This window comes from Triticum aestivum, chromosome 5A (assembly GCF_018294505.1).
Source record: "Triticum aestivum cultivar Chinese Spring chromosome 5A, IWGSC CS RefSeq v2.1, whole genome shotgun sequence".
Classification (NCBI taxonomy): domain Eukaryota; kingdom Viridiplantae; phylum Streptophyta; class Magnoliopsida; order Poales; family Poaceae; genus Triticum; species Triticum aestivum.
The window spans coordinates 702,481,510-702,500,563 of NC_057806.1; the positions used below are offsets into that span (position 1 = coordinate 702,481,510).

Genomic DNA, 19,054 nt, shown 5'->3' on the forward strand with positions numbered 1-19,054 from the left:
GGCAGCCCTGGCGGTAGGAGGCGCGACATTCGTAGGCGGAGTGTGCGTCTCAGGTGCGAGCGGGCAGCCATGGCCACGCGGGTGGCTTGGTTGCGGGTGTTTAGCGGAGCTAGGGTGCGACGGAGGTGCGAACACTGGGGTGCATCACTTGCCCAATCCGTGTACTGGCCGATGGTGGCAGCATCTATTGACGGCGTATCCTTCATGTAGGCTTCGTCGCGGCGTTCTGGCTCCTTTAGTCATGCTCCGGATGAAAAGTTGATCTACATGATCGGGCGGTGGCGGCTATCAGTGGTCGTACCCTTCTGGGAGACACCATTTTGGAGTCCTGGCTTCATCGTTGTCGGTCACACCTCTTCATTGTGGTTCATGGTGGAGGTCTCCATCGGCTCCAAACGGCCTTTTTCGCATATGTGTAGTTAGTTTGGTAGTCGGTGGGGTGGTGTGTTAGTGCCTGACACCTTTGTATCTTGTCTTGCGTGTGTGTTGTGTGCAGTGGTGGCGTGTGTTTATATCGGTCTACACGGTTGTAATGCGGTGATGGTTGCTTTATATAATATAAAGCGGGGAACCCCTTTTTCGTCATAACCGATGGCAGACATTATAGTGCCGCAGATGTATTGCACACAAGCACTATATATGAGGAATTTCCCAACGTGTTCAACCAAACCAGCAAACTTACATTAAATTACTAGATAATCGTCTATTGTATCGGAGAAGGGGAAAAAGAACCCTGAATTTTCGTTCGTTATGGGAAATATGACACATAATAACCAAAATAGCATACGGCATCATATCAGAGTGATGAAAAAAGATATTGTTGATTATTCATAACATTGAAATACATTCATGGCTTACAGACACACAGCGGCATGACATATTCTCCATTTATTTTATAGATATAAGGATGCTCGAGATATTCAATCAAATCCTTGATTTATGCACTAATCCTCTGTGTAATCAACAAATGTCTGACTTAGTTGTGGTTGTTCTCCCAAAATTGAGCCTGGAGATAGTCTATTGTATTCTTTTCCACCTGAAATGCCTTGGCAAGAACATCATATGATATTGGTGGGTCCGACCCAAACACTGCATTGGCAATTGTGATAGCCCCTGGGTTCTGGCTGCTGAGCGCGGCAATTGCAATAGCGGGCTGGTGGGGGTTGGGGTTGAATTGGAAGTGGATGAGCCCCACGGGGAAGACAAACACATCACCTTTGTTGAGCATCTTGGAAAGGAACTTGTTTCTGTTGGGGGCGGGCTGGTTGGATGTGACAAAGCCAACATATAGTGTCCCCTCGAGCACCGTGAGGATCTCAGTGGCGCGAGGGTGCGTATGTGGTGGGTTCTGACCCAAGGGAGCATAGTCGATGCGCGCAATTGAGATGCCGAGGGTGTTGAGTCCAGCAATCTGCATGACGTTGATCAAAGTGACGTTGGATCCAACCTTGTTGGTCACCCTAGGCTTGTCGAGGTTGGCTGCCTTGAAGAAGTCGACTGCGTTAACTTCCATCGGGTTCTTGCAAACAAACCCATTGACACGCACTGGGTGCAGGGAGGAGATGTAACATTTAAGGTTAGATCTTACAAAGTCGTTTTCTTGGATATAATTTTCAGAATCTGATTGCAACATACGTATCTAGTGATAACATGACAGGAAACCATGAAGTGCGTAGTACGTGGTGAATGCAGGTCGGCGACGCAAAAGTCCTGGAGTGGGCTAGGATCAGAGGCAGTGGCCTGCCATGAGACCAGTGCAAGAAGAGCAGCAAAGAGAAGGATGGAAGAGGATGATGCCATTTGAGTTTAGTTTCTTGGGCTCTTCTTTTCTCTTGTGTTCCTCTTTGTGTTTGTTGCCTGAGTGATGCTTTGAGCATGCAGGGGTTGTATGTGTTTATATAGGCGCAGTGAGGCGTGTGCGAACTCGGGAGCAATAGACATAGTCAGGTGGAACCGACCAACAGATTGAAATGGTCTCGGGCTGCTGATTAAACTATTTTGCATAAATGTTTTCCCTTCAAATGAAGCAATGCAGCGTATACAGATAGATAAAGGAACTCTATGTGATGTACGACTGAGTAGTAACGATGATTGTATCTCCATTTAACCCGAGTCTCAACAATGCATGCAGGGCTAATTCCAGGGAAATTCACCACCCGTCGCCATTATTAATGAAGGAAAATATTTATAAACAAGAAATATCCAGCAAGAGAAACAAATGAATTCCACAAGTTTAATTATATATCTAAATATCCTGTGTTTCTATCATACTATCATATACCTGGTCATAGTCTGAACTGGTTCCCGCGAAATCAGTCAAAGAGAGCAGTTGAGAAAAGCCAAGTTATACAAGGCAAACAATTATTTTCTAGCTTGATGCCGACATAGACAAAGTTACCTACTCTTACGTGAGCCTGATACATGGGTGCATGACTACTAAAGACATATAGAGTGACTACTACTCCTGTTCGCTCCACAAGTTGATATAGTATTATGTGTGCTATCTAGCTTTTGGAACTACGAAATTATATATTTGCCAATAGATTTGTCATGAAATTCCAGCAACATAAGATGACAGAGTAGTAAACGGATTCGTAGCAGCCCCTGTTTGTTATCATCATGTCAATCCGATATTTACTTGGTCAGATGTCTCTCGAAGTGGTTGAGTACTTACAGGAAGAAGCAACGACATTAATGGACGAAGTACCAAACCAAAAGGAGAGATGATACAAATGCCATGACGATGGAGAGCAGGAAGTTTCCATACGATCTAAGCAAGACTAGTTAACATCTTCTAGCGAAGAGTTTTATCATGCATGACCAGTTCAGTGTATAAACCTAGCCTTCCTGACTAGCTTCATGGCACCAGACCTCACCTGCTTCTTTTGCTAGAGTAAATAGTGCATCGAATGACTAGACTAGGCCAAGCAGCCACTCATAAACAGATTAATTTATTCGAGGTGTCTGTTGGCAGATTTAGTATAGAAAAAAAAGTTTCTAGATGATTTAATTGCTTCTATCACAAGCTTATTACAAAGAAACAACTCAAATATTAATTGTTTTTTTGGAACTCAGATATCTACAATAGTTTTTCTGGAGAATGATCAATCAAACTTACAAGACTTTGAACCCAAAGGAAGCTAAAACAGAACAATGAGGAAAAATAGAACTAATGACAACCACAACAACAAGTTTCATAGCAAAGGAAGCGTAGACTACTTCTTAGATGCACGAGAAAGACAGACCACAAGAACGACTCCTGGAAGCAACTTTTGCACATTCAACTTGAACATTGCAACCTCTGAGCACATTAACATATAATCATCTATTGGCTTTTGATTAAAGTTTTGCACAAACTTCTCAAGTTTTCTTTTAATATGCCTAAGCGCTATTGCATCATCTGGTGTATGTCTGAGTAGTAATTACGATTATTTATCCATCTCACCCAAGTCGGCACAATGCATGGAGGGTTGGTTCCACGAAAAGTCACGACCCATCACCATAGTTTATTAGATATCACATACTTGGTCATGGTGAGAACTGGTGCGCACGAGGTCAAGGAGGAGTTGAGAAAAGACAAGTGATGCAAAGCAATCGTTTTCTACCTAGACAATGTCATCTGCTTAGATTTATCCACTCTCCCTTCTTTTAAGTTGCTTCAGAATGCGTGCAACCAAGCTTTTCAAGCTGTGGCCACTAACATAATCGAACTATATATTTGTCACCGGATTTGTCATGAACAAAACTGTGCACAAGATATGGCATGGGATAAAAAGGACATACACGTACTTATACGTTTATAGATGTGTGTTAGCAGCTTAACATACATATGATTAGAAAGCACGGTTGGAGATATAATGGAATATCTTACCATCCTCCAGGAAAAATAAACAGAGAAACTAGGCAATATGAGTCACCTAGTGATATAAAAAAATTAAGGTTGCAGGTTGACGCAGTAGTTAAAGGATTGTGTCAATGAGGACGAAGACACGCACGCATAAACAATGATGGTAGAGAGCAGAAACAATTCACGTGATCTTAGTAAGAGTAGTTAACATCGTCTTGCTAAGAGAAGTTAGGTGGTCTCGGCGCGAGAAAGTCCAATGTTTCTTCGAGGTGGTGTGTGGTTGAATGTCGTCGTCGGTCCTGCTTGAGTCTTCAGGTGGTCCACCCTCTCTTGTGCTTCCTCTCAGCGTGTTTGGCTTGGTTTGCCACGCTTTCTTTAATCATCTTGTATGATGATTTGCTCAACACCATGTATTGTTCAGCCAAGCGGCCGAAGTCCGTTTTGTGATAAAATTCTTCTATGACAGGCTTGTTACAAAGAAACAAATCATATAATATTCATTTTTGGGCGGTTTAGGTAATAATCGTTTCTTTTGTGTATTTATGCATGTTTTTTGTATGTATGCTGGACCTAATTTTTGGAACCTGGTCTCCGGTGTGCCCAGTTTCTAACACTTAGTAAAGATCATATTTTTAGTTCTCAACTTAAGAAAAAGAAAAATAATACACATAAGTATTTTGATAAAACGGGACACCTCATCAAATTTCAATTAAAGCAACTGTAAATTGAACTTACAAGAGTTTGAACCAAAAGGAAGCTAAAATATTACATGCGGGAACCGTAAATTTCTTATTGCATGCACCAGAAAGCGAGAGAGCAGAACAACGATTCCAGGCTGCAACCTTTGCACATTCAACTTTCACATTTAAATCCTGAGAACAATCGGGCTCCAACCATCGCATACTTCTCATGTATTATAAGATAATCCTAGGTGTTCAACCCTAGGATCAAACATATACTGGATTACCAGATAATCATGTATTCTTTCTTTTTTACGTAACCATCTATTATTTCGGAACAAGGGGAAAAGAATCCAAAATATTTATGAGAAATACGACACATTAGAACCCAAAAAAAAAATGAGATCATATCCGTGTGATAAACAACGATATTGTCAATTATTCTGAAGGTAGAAGTACATTCACTCATTACAGACACGGAATGGAATGGCATATGCTCCATTTATTTTATAGATTAGGATACATATCTAGAAACTCAAACATGTCCTTAATTTGCGCACTGATCTTCTGTGTAATCAGCCAACCTTTCACTTAGTTGTGGTTGTTCTCCCAGAACTGAGCCTGGAGCCAGTCTATTGTATTCTTTTCCACCTGAAACGCCTTGGCAAGAACATCATCGGATATTGGTGGGTCTGACCCAAACACTGCATTGGCAATTGTGATAGCCCCTGGGTTCTGGCTGCTGAGCGCGGCAATTGCAACAGCGGGCTGATGGGGGTTGGGGTTGAATTGGAAGTGGATGAGCCCCACGGGGAAGACAAACACATCACCTTTGTTGAGCACCTTCGAGAAGAACTTGTTTCTAGCTGGGGCGGGCAGGTTGGATGTGACAAAGCCAACGTATAGTGTCCCCTCGAGCACTGTGAGGATCTCAGTGGCGCGGGGGTGCGTATGTGGTGGATTCTGGCCCAAGGGAGCATAGTCGATGCGCGCGATTGAGATGCCGAGGGTGTTGAGTCCGGCAATCTGCATGACATTGATCAAGGTGACGTTGGAGCCAACCTTGTTGGTCACCCTAGGCTTGTCGAGGGCGGCTGCCTTGAAGAAGTCATCAGCATTGACCTCCATCGGGTTCTTGCAAACAAATCCATTGACACGCACTGGGTGCATAGAAGAGATGTAGAGGGTAAGCTTAGGTATTACTAGAAAGCCGTTTTAACATGCATATAATTTTCAGAAATTTATTTCAACATATGTATTTGGTGGTAGCAGGACGAGAAAGCAGGAAGTTAAGTAGTACCTGGTGAATGCATGTCGGCGACACAAAAGTCCTGGAGCGGGCCAGGGTCGGAGGCAATGGCCTGCCATGAGACCAAGGCAAGAAGAGCGGCAAGGAGAAGGAAGGAAGGGGAGGATGCCATTTGATTTGAGCTTCTTTCACTCTTCTTTTCTCTTGTTTTCCTGTGTGTGAGTGATGGTTTGAGTATGCAGGGGAAGCATGTGTTTATATAGGCGCAACAAGCAGTATGAACCTGTGGGCAATGGACATAGTCAAGTGGAAAGGAGCAACCCATAGAAATGGTCTCTGGCTGGTGACTACTAGGTTATTTCGCATAAACTTTTGAGACGTGGTCAGCCATACTCAAATCTTTGATATATTACCATCAAGTTCCCTTTTAGTGTGCCTTAGGGACACATTTCCCCTTTAATAATTTATAAATAAAGATGCAAATTAAGCTACTCCATCTGATGTACGGCTGAGGATTAGATATGAGTAACAGTCTGGATTGTGTCAACTATGCCTGGTCAAATATGAAATCGTGGCATGTCAATCCATGCATGAGTGCACCTAATACAACTATTATATGTAGCAGCCCCTGTTATGAAAGTCAATCAGATATACATCATGCCTGGTCAAATTTCTCTCCAAGAGGTTGAGTGCTTGCGGCAAGAAGCGAAGACGACGACACGGCGATGGAGAGCAGGAACTTTTCATCTGATCTTAACAAGAGTGGTTAACATCTTGCAAAGTGCTTTCATCATGCATGACCAGTTCAGTGCATAAATCTAACAATCTAGTCCTGGCTAAGGAAGGTTCATGACCAGTTTTGTCATGGATGATCAGGTCCATGCATCTTACAACAACACACATGGCAGCCTTCTCTGGTTTACTCCAACAGGAAGGAGAACCGGAAGCTACCTACAGCGAGGATGAGGAGGAGGAGCGGGCGCGCTGCTGGCGGGTGTAGTCCCAGATGGCGATGGCGGCGCTGACATGTACGTTGAGTGACCGGACGACGCCAAGCTGCGGGATCTCGACGCAAACATCCACCGCCTCCTGGATGATGTCCACCGGGATGCCCTCCTTCTCCCTGCCCAGCACCACCACCGTCTTGGCCGGGAACACAAACTCGTCTAGCGCCACGCTGTTGGCTGTCTGCTCCAGACCCACCACCGTGTACCCCTCCGCCCGCTTCCTCTGTAAAAACGCCCTCACGCTCTCCACCGGCACCTCCACCATCGGCACCCACTTCTCCGCAGTCACGCTGATCAGCCGGAACTGCTTGTCCTGGACCACCCCCATGTCCCCCACCGCCAGCCCGCCCGCCCTGAATATCTCGCACGTCCGGGTCAGCCCCGCCAGGTTCGGGATCCGCTCCACCAGCGACGCCACCACGATCAGATCCTGCCGGCTCTGCCTCACAGTCTCCGCCGCCTCCTTCCTTGATTCCACCGCAAGGTTGAACGTGTCGTCGTCTTCCTCCATCTCGAAGAGCAGTCGTGAGATGTCATTGTTGCCCATGACCGCGCTGTTGCTGCTCGCTGCTTGCTCCGAGTCCCGGTGGGGTATGATCTTCTTCTGGAAATCTTGACTGGCTACTATCTTCTCTTCGGTGCCCTCCTCGTGTTTTCTCACCGCCAGACCCTCGTTCTTGATTGTTGCTGAATCCTTTATCATAGAATGCCTCAGCTCCTCCCTCACGTCCTGATGGTACATACAGCGAAATAATTAGGGGGATGCAGTTTCAAGCAACACAAGAAGATACCTCAAGTTCAAAGTGCTTACATTCAAAAAGTTATTTACTCGCTCCAACACCGACACTGGAACACATTCAAAGCCAGACGACTGCATAAAAAAACAGCATATTCAAAATTATAACAGAAATGCCGAAAGGTTCAGTGCTGTATAAAAAACATAATAACGTCCCTAGAATCCTCCATGTTACTCATTTCCTGACAAAATGAATAGTGGCCTTAAATTTCTTGGGGACAGAGAATACACGAACCTCAATGCGGGCCGTAAATATTCCCGGTGGAGTCCCAGATATATCAGGATCAAAAACATCAAGGAAACCTTCGATTGAAACTCTTAGCCTGAAATCAAAACATATGAATGATAAAGACATTCAAGATGAAAATTATATTAACACCTTGAGGATCTTTTCTAGATTCAGAAAAGGAAAACAAGTAGGGTATATGAGTTGACAGTACAGGTACGGGAGGAAAGTTCCTCACTAAAACTCCTGATGGTAGTATATTGAGAGAAGTTTTAATAGGGTGATGCCCAGTATATAGCCTAGCTAATAAACAAAAGAAAACAGAGTATGTGGATGTACCTTGCGCAGTCGGTATTCTCTGCCAGATACTTTTTCAAATCTTGAAAGCACCTCCTCTCGATGGATGGATTTTCTGAGCTTTCTAGTTGCAAAATATGCCACAACTTGGAAAAAACAGCGTGGACAAGTAGCTGTGGTACAATATAGATCTTCAGTCGACTAGTACAAATATAACGCTTGAGAAAAATGTAGCCCCGCATAATTTTTAAGTACATAGTTTTACCTGAGTGAAACTACGTAGACTGTGATGATGGGATGTCAAAAATGAAATTATTGGAGGAAGCAGTTGATTAAGATGGTTTCTCTGGACAACCAGCTCCCCTGAATGGAGGATTACGTTTGCTGCTATAAAAACATATGAAGATAGTGCCTGCAAAGAGGAGATGCATAAATATACAGACCAAAATGGAAAGACATCTCACTAAATGTTCACCTGTTGTCGCATTCCGTGGTCATTAAAAATAGGAACAAGCTGTGCTTCAGCCTGCAAATAATAATCATCAGAAAGGTCAATGGTTACAGACAAGGAGATTGTACTGACATCTAAAGAAGTGTGTAATGGTCGCACAGGTCAACAAGCATTGACATGAAGGAGCTCTCACCAGTGTTGGAAATTTTAAGTAAATAAGTATAGCAAACGTCTCCAAGTACTGCCGGACAGCAGGTAGGTTATTTCTCTGCACAGACAAAAGTGTGTCATTTGACCTTGCAATGCAGTAAAATAGCAATTATGCATGGAAAATAAATTGATCTCTAAATGTTCTAGATCCTTAAGAATTTAAACTCGAGACAGGTTTGATTATATACAATTGCATAAAATGGAAATTATGCATGGAAAATAAATTGATCTCTAAATGTTATAGATCTCCAAGTTGATATCTAAATGTGCTAAATCCTTCAGAATTTAAACTCTGAAGAGAAAACTAAGACTATTCGACCTGTTTGAAGCGACCTACAGAAAGTCTAGATATATATATTATATACGATTGCATAAAGCAAAAGTGCAAAGCACATAAGATTAAGAATATCCTTACGTAAAGACAGGGGTGAACAGTAGATGTCACTTCCTCAACTATGTCTTCCTCTACATAGTGTGACAAAACACATATCATCTGCCACACACGAACTTTGCGCCTATGTACCTGATAAGATGGATGTTTCAGAAATATGGCACAAAACAGCAAGGTTTTCGATACAAAGAAACATGCTTACACTGCTGTATTTCTTGTAAAGTTCTTTCGAGAGATCATTGTCATTCACCTGTAGAAACAGAGCAAATACAAAGCATCAGAAATCACTCATTTAAGTAGGACTTCAGAAGTAAGTATGATCGGCAAGTTTGTAACATCAGACAAGTTTCAGAATCTGGTTGTATGTTGTACAGTTGCTAAAGTGGTATTTGACACATCAAAATTCATTGGAAATATGTACAAAGGCATCCAATGACTTTGACACGGTATAACCATACTGGTTGTCGAGTAAGAAACAATGACAGCATACAGAAAACTTGAGACAGCATTGCATAAGATGGCTAATCCTGGCCCATAGATAGAACTTAAGTCTGAAAACGGTACCGCTGAATCCAGAAGTTTCAGCAGAAATAGTTTGCCACATTGAAGAGCTTCTTCTGCCTCCAATTTGCTCTTTTCTTTGATTTGCTTCCATAGCTGATGAAATAGAGCAGCAACTGAAACACGGGCATACAATTCTGTATTAATGAACACCTGCAATAACATTGGCAACGCATTTAAACTGTAAGTTAACTGTTAGGTTGGCGATTTAAAAGAAAGGAAAAGGTTCAAATTATTTCACGCCATTAGTACTATAACAGTTAAAAAATGAACAACAGTTGAGAAAAGCACAGTAATTATACTGATTAACTTATGAAGGTAATATATGTCTTGTACCCCAGGTTTCAAGGTTTACCTCTGTGAATTCACGGTCTGGACTTTGCGCTAGCATGGAAACTTCAAATCTTGCCTCGTGATTTTCGGACAGTTCAGCTTCAAAATCTTCATCGAATGCCACTATTTTAAGTTGTAAAGAAAGTTAGAATATACAACAGCATATCACCAGGCCTTATTACAAAGGCACGAGCGGGAAGAAGAAGACGAACTTTAAAAAAACTATTAGAAAATATATTGTATAACATACCAGATCCATATAATGCTAATAGCTTAAGTTCCTCCATGTAAAATCTAAGAGTTTTGGGGTACATCAACCATAGACCACTCAAGTGCAAAGCTGCCAGGCGAATAGTTCGAGGACTCTTTGAGCCTTCATTAAGAAGAGTCTCGACAAACTGGAAACCAAAAAAAGAGTTACAGTGGTACATCACGCCTTATGAGTTATAACATGCAAAAAAAGTAGTACTAAAAAGAACAACTTAATTATCCATTGACAAATTACATAAAGATGTAATGTAATCTTTGTTACAGAACAGAACAAGGCCAAGCTGGGGAACAGGTGAAATTGAGGTGATGAAATTTGTTGACCACCACTTCTGTTACAAAGCATTCTGGTGTTCTCCTGATTCCCTCTAGCACAGGCCAGGCTTTGCAGTCGTTAGGTTTCATTTAGCCATTCATAAAATATATAACAAGAATCATATGAGGAGAAGGCTTTCCAGTGAAAAATAACTAAAAGCATGCCTAAGTATTATACACAGATCACGCATAACAAAACAGTGCTACTTTAGCAGAACAGGCAACGAAAAGACACACAGCAACAGCAGCAGCAAGTAGGCATTTATTTCTGCTAGCCCTTCATTCAATTAAAGAACAAGAATGTACTATCAGGGCCTCGTCTACAGTTTTCAGCAGGGGGAACAAGAACAAGAAGAATGTGTTAAGTAAAAAGACAGTGACGTAATGCAGAGTGTATGTCAGAACTGACCCATTTCAAAGGGCCTGGCCCTTTTTCATTTGTCTGGTGCATTTCCAAATTGGGAAAGATTGATGGGTGCAATATTGCGGACAGTAGTGCAGCAATTGGTGTGACCCTGCGTTTATTGCAGCTAAGGTGCAAGACCCAGGAAGACTTTACCAATTGCATCATCATCTGCAGCAAATAAACATGGGGTATCAATTCCATAAAAACAAGCAGAAGTTGCAGAAAGAAAACTTGCCCCATACATCCAAAATTATATGGCGTTTCATATATTTTAAAACTCGGGCTGTCAAACAGTCCAACTTCCTAACTTTGACTGTTGATATGTTGAAAACTATTAAGATTTTTCATGCAAATATAGTACTCCCTCCGTTTCTTTTTAGTCTGCATATAAGATTTGGTCAAAGTCAAGCTTGGTAAAGTTTGACTAATTTTATATTAAAAAATATCAACATTCACAATACGAAATTAATATTTTCAGATGCACCATCAAATGTATTTTCATATTATATAGTTTTAGTATTGTAGATGTTCATATTTTTAATATAAATTTGGTCAAACTTTGTGTAGTTTGACTTTGACCAAAACTTATATGCGGAGTAAAAAGAAACAGAGGGAGTACCACTGGGTGTGACGCATAAAGAAAACCCAAAAAAGAAAAAACATGTGGATACCCTCTAGTGTAAGCAGCAAGGGTTTCGATATTAAATAGCTATAGTTGCACACAAAAAAGAAAAGGCACCATGAATAGTACCTCATAACTGATGCCCAGAGAGGATAAATTTTGGTGGCTCCTATTTAAGTGTATAAGCCCCAAAACAGACCTCACGCATCTAAGGATGGATACAACAGAATTCTCGCCAGCATTTTCAAGACTGCAAAGATTAAAAATAAATAAGTGAGATAGAAGTGAAAAGATACATAAATAAGTACCTCAGAAAATAAGTTGAAGTATTTACAGAAAACAAGATAAAAAGAACCAAAGCAAAATATAACCATGTTCAGACTTTAAACATAACACCGGTATCTATTAGAGAAAGGCAAATTGAATGCTATTATGCACTCCTTTAGATAACTTGGGTACTGAATAAGTAAAGAAATGCTACAAATACTCACGAAATTAGACTCGGGAAACAAGTACTGAAAATGTTGCAACTATCAAGCATGCTATAGGTAAAGAAGTAGTGAGTATGGTTTTGAACATTTCCACAGGCAATACTCCCACGATTTGTTTACCAAGTATACATAAAGAATAAAGAAGTTGCAAGGGAATGTTATACTCGCCTTTCAGTGATATCAAGAAAGATTGACTGGAGGGTTGAATCTGAATAAAAGGAGCCTAATGTCTTCATCTGAGATTCATTCTCATCACAGCAGCCAGAAATTGATAAAAGGGAGTCTACACAAAGCCACTAAATCAAAATCAATAATTAGGAGTTGTTTGACTAATGTACTTTCTACAGAACTGAGCCATGGACATTACAAAGGGAAGCAAGAGTTATTCTCACCTTCCAACACATTAAAACAGCTCGTCTGCTTCGTGTTAGGACTCCATTTGTAAGGAGATTGTTTATATTACCAAGAAAAGTGGTCGCCAGAAGATCCAATGATAATATGATGGTTTGGTTTGTTTGCTTTGCTTCCACAAAATCCAGAAACTGAGAAAAGGGAGCAGTACATAGAGCTGCTAGAACATAAGCTAGAGCTTCATAAGCTGCCAAGTGAAGTTCAGCTCCAGTCTTGTCAAGGAGAAAAGCATTAATCAGGCATAAAAACTTACATAGAGAAACTGCAAGACACTGAGGAATAAATATTCAGCCAAACATTAAAAAAGCAACCAACCTCAGTGGCATAAGTACAATGCTGGATCACTTCCCAACAGAATTCCCAGAGGAATGAAAATGCTGAATGAAAAGAAACATCAGAGGTGTAGTGGTTACACCATGAGACAACAGAACTAGCACACCTCATAGACCAAATCTGTGAAATGTTACAATAGAAGTTAGCGAAGTTATATGATTAAATGGTAGGCACTTTAACAGGAGATCTAGGCACCCCTATATTACTTTTTCCAGAATACAGCCATGGGGGGAGGGGGGTTATCAACAGTCGTAATATTATTGCATGCTTCATACAGAGAAGATGAACACAGTTTCTGATCAAATGAACTATTGAAGAATATACACACCACAGTTGTAACTTGCACGACATTAGCATGGTTCAAAAGAACAGTACAAGAAAAATGTGTGTTTGATTAGCACAGAGACATGGTAAATCCCTATCAAATAAGCAAATTCTATTATATCCCTGCGAAGATATATTTGTATCTTATTTGCTGCATAAGTAAGATAACACTATCTCTGGAAGACAACATGAAACATGCTAAATTGGACCTTTTACAAGCAATAAATATAACCCGCCAGATAGCTAAATGCTATAATCTCAACTAAATTTATTAGGAAGGGACATACACACTGCAACACTGAAGAGGTTATAGAAGTAGCTAAACGACGTTGACTCGGACCTCCAAGCTTTCCTTTAATAGAACATGGTAAATCCATGTCTGTATTTTTTAACCAGAAAACTGAGCAAGATTGCTTGCTGAAGGCCACCATATTTTCCTACAGTAAGACACATGAAAGATAATATAAAGGCCATTATAGAAAGAGTCGGCAGTTACATTTTATAGAAAAACAGGTTACCAGAACTGAAAGCAATGATTTTTCAAACATCTGAGTGAGAGCATGGTGCTCTAATCCATTTGTCATATCTGAACCTCCACCGGCGATTGCATTATTTTGGTGAACAAGCTTTTTCTGTCTCACTTCAAGCTCCTCGATCAAGCATATAATGATGATAAAAAACTTCACGTCAGCACATTTTCTCGTTGAAGAATGTTCAGAAAGCTTGATACCACAATTCTCCAGGAACTGCAAAAAAAAAGGATATTTTAAACAAAAAGTTAATTTCAATTACACAAGAAAAACATAACTTCAATGCAGATGTAAGTATCATGGGCTACTGATAGGCGACCGACCAGAGCCCAGCTATACAATTCAGCTTCCAGAAATGAGCATAATACAGATACCCAAAAAGAACCTATTTGCTCCATAGCAATGTATGCTTTCTAGAGACATAAAAGCAGGCGACAAGCCAAATATACCGTAAATATTTGCTTGAAATGATGTTCCTCTGAGGTTACAAGAAGAAGGGTCCTAGCCCACCTCCGTGCTTCAGCTTCCCATGCGCCCACATCCTCGTCATCATATAAATACGACCCCTCTATGCCTGTGTGCTTCATGAAGGTGGTCGGGAAATCAATAAGCTCATCCAACAAAGTGTTCCTCTCAGAACATTCTTTTTTCTGAAGAAGCCATTTCTGGACTGTACCCCTCAGTGGTCCTACAATGAAAACGCGATGTGAAACAAAGAATAGATGATAATAGAAGCAAATGTAACTGTTTAGTTATCCTCAATGGATTATAACTTCAAAGCAGATGCTGCAGACAAACATTTTGCCGTTTTTGTATTTACCTACCAGTAGAATCAGTACACTCTCGAGGTATTGTGGAAATGAAATTAAAAAGCTGATTGAGTGGAATTTCAGCTGCACTTGTCAACGATGCTACGGCTTTGATAACCTGTTCACAAACTGCATTTGACTTCAAGTTAACAATTTGATAATGCATTAGTTAACACTACTTCCAAATTTCTTCCAGTAGAAAGATTTCCAACCTTTTAGGCGATACTTTGGATTAAAGTGGTGTTTACTCCTCTCACTAAGAACCCATAAGGCATCTAAAAAATCCGCAGTATTGACTGCTATAGATGTATCTCCATTGCATTTTGCCAATTCGTTGACAGCAGACCCACATGGTAAGTCATGTGTATCTGACTGACAAGCGCATGACGCAGTACAGAATGCAAGAGTCATTAATCCTGGTCGGCCAAATGAATCTTGTTTAGCAGCAGATGCCAGACTCCAAACCAGATGTAAACGCTCACTGAAAAATAAAAGAAAGAGAAAAATAAGGTTTCAGAAGGACACTGCCAGAAGCCAGTGAAACTATTGAAAACAAACTAAACAAAAGTTATGTGTAGCGTTTGGTCACACAATAACACAGATAGTCCCATTTGATATAGTAACGAGTTCAGATAGGTCACAATATGATTCAACATATGTGAATTCTTGCAGATGTAGCATTTAAGCATAAGCTCTATCTAATTATGTTGTCCGAACTATATACTGCACATATATATATTGAGTACACAGTAACCTTTCAACCAAAAAAATACACAATACTGCAAAAGTCAAGTTTAATACTCCCTCCGTCCCAAAATAAGTGTCTCAACTTTGTACTAAAGTTAGTACAGAGTTGAGACACTTATTTTGGGACGGAGAGAGTACTCATTATGATACATGTTGGCACCCTTTAATTAATGTATAAGTTAAACAATAACAGAAAGTGTTGCACAAGCAAACTCATTTACATAGTCCAAATTATCAGCTCTCATATATACAATAAGAGAAAGTGCCACAAATCCTGAAACAGGCACAAAGGGCAGTAGTTATCCGAGAAGTAGTACCGTATCGTCAATTTCCGGGCATAATTGCTGAAAAACCTCTCTGCACCTTTTATGGCTTCTGAATTATACACACCACCAACACCTACAAATAATTTAAGCAGACAGCTCAGCTGAGCATGAATGATCTGTTGAACAGTGTGCCATAAGAAAGCAAATATGCCATAAAAGAAAAAAAATCTGATAAGCATCATGGATCACTAAACAAGGGCATGTCAGATGTATTGCAATGCAAACAGTGAAATGTAAAATAATTGCCCAAGGACAAAATCCATAACTAAGAACAGAGGAACTATCACATGCAATCAAGTTACCCAAAATGCTAACAAAATTTCAATCCAAATCTGCTGCAAAGGAAAACATAAACAAAGAAATGCTTCTACAATTATTTTATCTATTTCGTTCAAAAATGGTACTTCTGTATCTAAGGAGGTCCCTGAAAAATTACCAAGAAGAAGTAAACTGCACTGTAAAGTGCGAAGTAAAGCACATATTTGAATTCAACAGAATAACTATTGAATGAAGTGAAAAACAAATGAACTAACCAAAATCCTTATGATGAACTACATCATTCAAACCACGTATGAGAGGGCCAAGAACAAAGCCTCTAGGGACCATTTGGGCGTAGCCTTTGTAACGTTCCCATTCAATATCCAAAAAGGATTGCATTACCAGGCACCGCACTGCAAAGGGCATTCATAAAAGCAGATTAAGCAACATTCTAAACATATATACCATGTACATACTATCAGTACTGACCTTGAGGATTATCCTGAGTAAACCCACGCTCCCACAGTACCGTCATCCAGTTGAAAATTCCTTCCACGGATTCCATCTGAGCATGAAAAGCTCTGTATGATATGTGATTCAAATAGTCACTCTGTGGTGTAGACTCAAACAATAACAGCACCTGAGCATTATTTTTAAACATGTTAGGCAGTTGAAGCAAAGAAGTGTGTAGTGATTGATTAATCTATTGTCGTGTTGTCATAGTACTGAGTGAATATTTAGCCACCTAAGATTTAACAGATACTAAATTAAGTATCGCAGGCAATTAACATATCTTGCTGTGAATAGTTTGATAAGAGAAACATGCAGAAAGGAACTAACCTGGTGTGCCCAGGCTGCCTCAACTAAATGTGTCCCAAACTCCTGGAGCATCTCATAGAGTAACAGAAAGACCTTCCATCGGTCTTGACCACTTGAACATTGTTCATCTGATTGCTTGATTTCTTCAACACCTAGGGACTTGGCCTCTTTGTTAGCCCACCTTTCTTTTTTTGTCACAGCGGCATTTGATTTGTCTTGACCAGGCAAAGCAGCTGGGCTCCTGCCAGAGCATCGCTGGCTCCCATCATTTCCAAAAGAAAATATGCTTAACGATGTTTTCAAGACGTAAAAGGCCTGCTTCCTTATTGAAGAGTCCTTATCAACCTGGTGTGTAGGGAAAGTCAAAATGTGTTACCCCCATGTGAAACTTGACGGCGTAGTTCCAAAATTTGGTACAAATAGCAAAGTAATTAACTAGTAAATGGCTTACCAGCCCCCTGCGTAGTTCATCCCAAAACTCAGTGACATTCCTTAGATCAAAGTTCTGGACCTCGTCAGCTCCAGGGATAGCACCCTGATGTCCCGATTTCAACACCGAGAAGTACAGAGAGAGTATAGCGTACGCATCCAGCCGCTCAGGGCGGCCAAGAGAGAACAGAGAGACACAGGAGTTCCAAATGGACTCCAAGAAACCAGACCTGTATGCCAGAGAAAGATTAACTTGAGCAAAACAATTTAAACTATCATGTTCCAACAGCTCAGGAAAGAAGGCCGACCTAGATAGCTTAAGCTGGACCGCACCGAACTCGACGGTGACGCAAGAAACATCTGCTAGTGAAGTCAGCATAGGCTGCAGGAGGACCCGGGTGGCGCAAGACCGATACTCTTGGCCGAGGTCAAACATCTTGAGCACCAGCCTGGACAGGTCCCAGGTCAAATTCTGCACCAATGCATCCAGCGAAGCATCGGCGCCCTCCTCATGGGTCTCCCTTCTCCTCTTCAGCGCGTCTCCGAGCAACGACGCCAGGAGCGCGGTGGCCCTGGAGAGCGGCAGCAGCCCTGCCTCCCCTGACAGCCCATCATCCGGGGCGACAGCAGCGTCCCAGTGGTAGCGGTACACAATGGAGTCGTCACCATCATACTGGTGGGTGGTGGGCAAAGCCATTGCAGCAGCGCAGGACCGGACGCAGAAGGGCAGGATGGTGGCTCCGAGCAGGTCCCAGGACCGGGCGCTGGAGACGGCGTCGCACATGAGCGCGGTCGCCTGCTGCTGGAGCCGGCTGGGCTGGGCGTCCTCCCGGCGGAGGAGCGGCAGGAAGACCCCCCAGAGCAGCGCGCGCAGGGCGTCCCTGGGGTCGTCGCCGAGGCGGGGGAGCAGATGGCAGAGCGCGGCGGCGTGGGAGAGGGCGGCGGCATGGCCGTGGCCGCCGTCCTGCGCCTGCAAGGAAGGATAAGAAAGAGGGTTGAGTGGAAGCTTGTGGGGACGGAAGAGAGAGACGGTCGCTGGGGGAAGTGAGCAGTACCTTGGGGAAGGAGTCGAGGAGGGAGCGGAAGAACTCAGAGGGCGAGGCGGAGGGGGAGGAGGCGAGCACGCAGTCTACGACGGCGGCGACGGCCTCGGGCGGGACGGCGCGGAAGCAGCTCTCGAGGGCGGCGAGCGCCATGGGTGGTGGATGGTGGCGGCGCCGGCCGGAGGGAAGGGAGAAACCAAACCAAAAGTGGTGGCTTTGGAGAGCTTGGGCCGGGCCGGGGAAATCGGCTGCTCTACTGCCGTGCTGCTTCCGGTCACAACTCACAAGTCACAAACACTTCTTTCCCATGTCGATCTCTCAAAAAAAAAACTTCTTTCCCATGTCTCAAAATAAAAAAGTTATTTCCCTAAATTTGCCTCAAAAAAATTATTTCCTTAAAAAAGCTTCTTCAATTAAAGATAAGTACTTTTCTTCAAATAAAAATTCTACACCTCCCTCTGTCCCGTAATATAAGACGTTATTACATCCAATATGGAACAGAGTGAGTACAATGAAAGATGCTTAAAGAGATGTTTAATAAAATTAATTATATTCTTCTTAAGCCAATGTTTATCTATATATCACGATTCACGAGTGTCGAAGCAAGCAGAAGCACCGGTGCTTAAGAAAAAACTACTCCCTCCGTTCACTTTTGTAAGTCGTTTCAGACAACTAAAATTGAACTGTTTTGCACACTGTCTGAAATGTCTACATCGCCTTATAAAAGTGAACAGAGGGAGTATTTTATTTCTTTGACCATCTTCTTTTAATCATGGTATAGACGCAAACGCTTACAAACACGCACACTCACCCATATGAACGAATGGACTCATACCCTGTCCATATGAGCACCTTCGAGAGATTAAACCGACAGGT

At 41.9% G+C, this 19,054-nt stretch overlaps 3 protein-coding genes across 3 annotated transcripts; all 3 read right to left on the bottom strand.

Moving 5' to 3' along the window:
* Window positions 1-962: 962 nt before the first annotated feature.
* On the bottom strand, window positions 963-1,800 carry LOC123108529 (germin-like protein 8-5). Its single transcript, XM_044530306.1, has 2 exons — window positions 1,680-1,800; window positions 963-1,545 (listed from the first exon to the last, which is right to left on the bottom strand). The coding sequence occupies exons 1-2, from the start codon at window positions 1,798-1,800 to the stop codon at window positions 977-979; spliced, it is 690 nt and encodes a 229-aa protein (XP_044386241.1). The 3' UTR covers window positions 963-976.
* Window positions 1,801-4,946: 3,146 nt separating this feature from the next.
* Window positions 4,947-6,058, bottom strand: LOC123108530 (germin-like protein 8-5). Its single transcript, XM_044530307.1, has 2 exons — window positions 5,828-6,058; window positions 4,947-5,687 (listed from the first exon to the last, which is right to left on the bottom strand). The coding sequence occupies exons 1-2, from the start codon at window positions 5,946-5,948 to the stop codon at window positions 5,119-5,121; spliced, it is 690 nt and encodes a 229-aa protein (XP_044386242.1). The 5' UTR covers window positions 5,949-6,058; the 3' UTR covers window positions 4,947-5,118.
* Window positions 6,059-6,542: 484 nt separating this feature from the next.
* Window positions 6,543-18,439, bottom strand: LOC123106138 (uncharacterized). The gene is made up of 29 exons (XM_044528355.1): window positions 18,191-18,439; window positions 17,444-18,105; window positions 17,158-17,365; window positions 16,728-17,051; window positions 16,377-16,527; window positions 16,163-16,300; window positions 15,621-15,702; window positions 14,769-15,037; window positions 14,572-14,685; window positions 14,197-14,435; window positions 13,736-13,963; window positions 13,505-13,654; window positions 12,876-13,013; window positions 12,542-12,772; window positions 12,318-12,445; window positions 11,788-11,908; window positions 11,040-11,204; window positions 10,299-10,446; window positions 10,071-10,171; window positions 9,719-9,868; window positions 9,357-9,404; window positions 9,179-9,286; window positions 8,747-8,821; window positions 8,578-8,628; window positions 8,368-8,514; window positions 8,145-8,275; window positions 7,815-7,902; window positions 7,595-7,654; window positions 6,543-7,513 (listed from the first exon to the last, which is right to left on the bottom strand). The coding sequence occupies exons 1-29, from the start codon at window positions 18,329-18,331 to the stop codon at window positions 6,728-6,730; spliced, it is 5,382 nt and encodes a 1,793-aa protein (XP_044384290.1). The 5' UTR covers window positions 18,332-18,439; the 3' UTR covers window positions 6,543-6,727.
* Window positions 18,440-19,054: the final 615 nt, after the last annotated feature.

Coding starts and splice junctions, on each gene's coding strand:
- LOC123108529 (XM_044530306.1), bottom strand. CDS start 1,800: ATGGCATCATCCTCTTCCATCCTTCTCTTTGCTGCTCTTCTTGCACTG. Junction 1,546..1,679: donor CGCCGACCTGCATTCACCAC/GTACTACGCACT, acceptor CCCTGCACCCAG/TGCGTGTCAATGGGTTTGTT.
- LOC123106138 (XM_044528355.1), bottom strand. CDS start 18,331: ATGGCGCTCGCCGCCCTCGAGAGCTGCTTCCGCGCCGTCCCGCCCGAG. Junction 16,301..16,376: donor TACTCAGGATAATCCTCAAG/GTCAGTACTGAT, acceptor TGCCCTTTGCAG/TGCGGTGCCTGGTAATGCAA. Junction 7,514..7,594: donor GAGTAAATAACTTTTTGAAT/GTAAGCACTTTG, acceptor ATGTACCATCAG/GACGTGAGGGAGGAGCTGAG.
- LOC123108530 (XM_044530307.1), bottom strand. CDS start 5,948: ATGGCATCCTCCCCTTCCTTCCTTCTCCTTGCCGCTCTTCTTGCCTTG. Junction 5,688..5,827: donor CGCCGACATGCATTCACCAG/GTACTACTTAAC, acceptor CTATGCACCCAG/TGCGTGTCAATGGATTTGTT.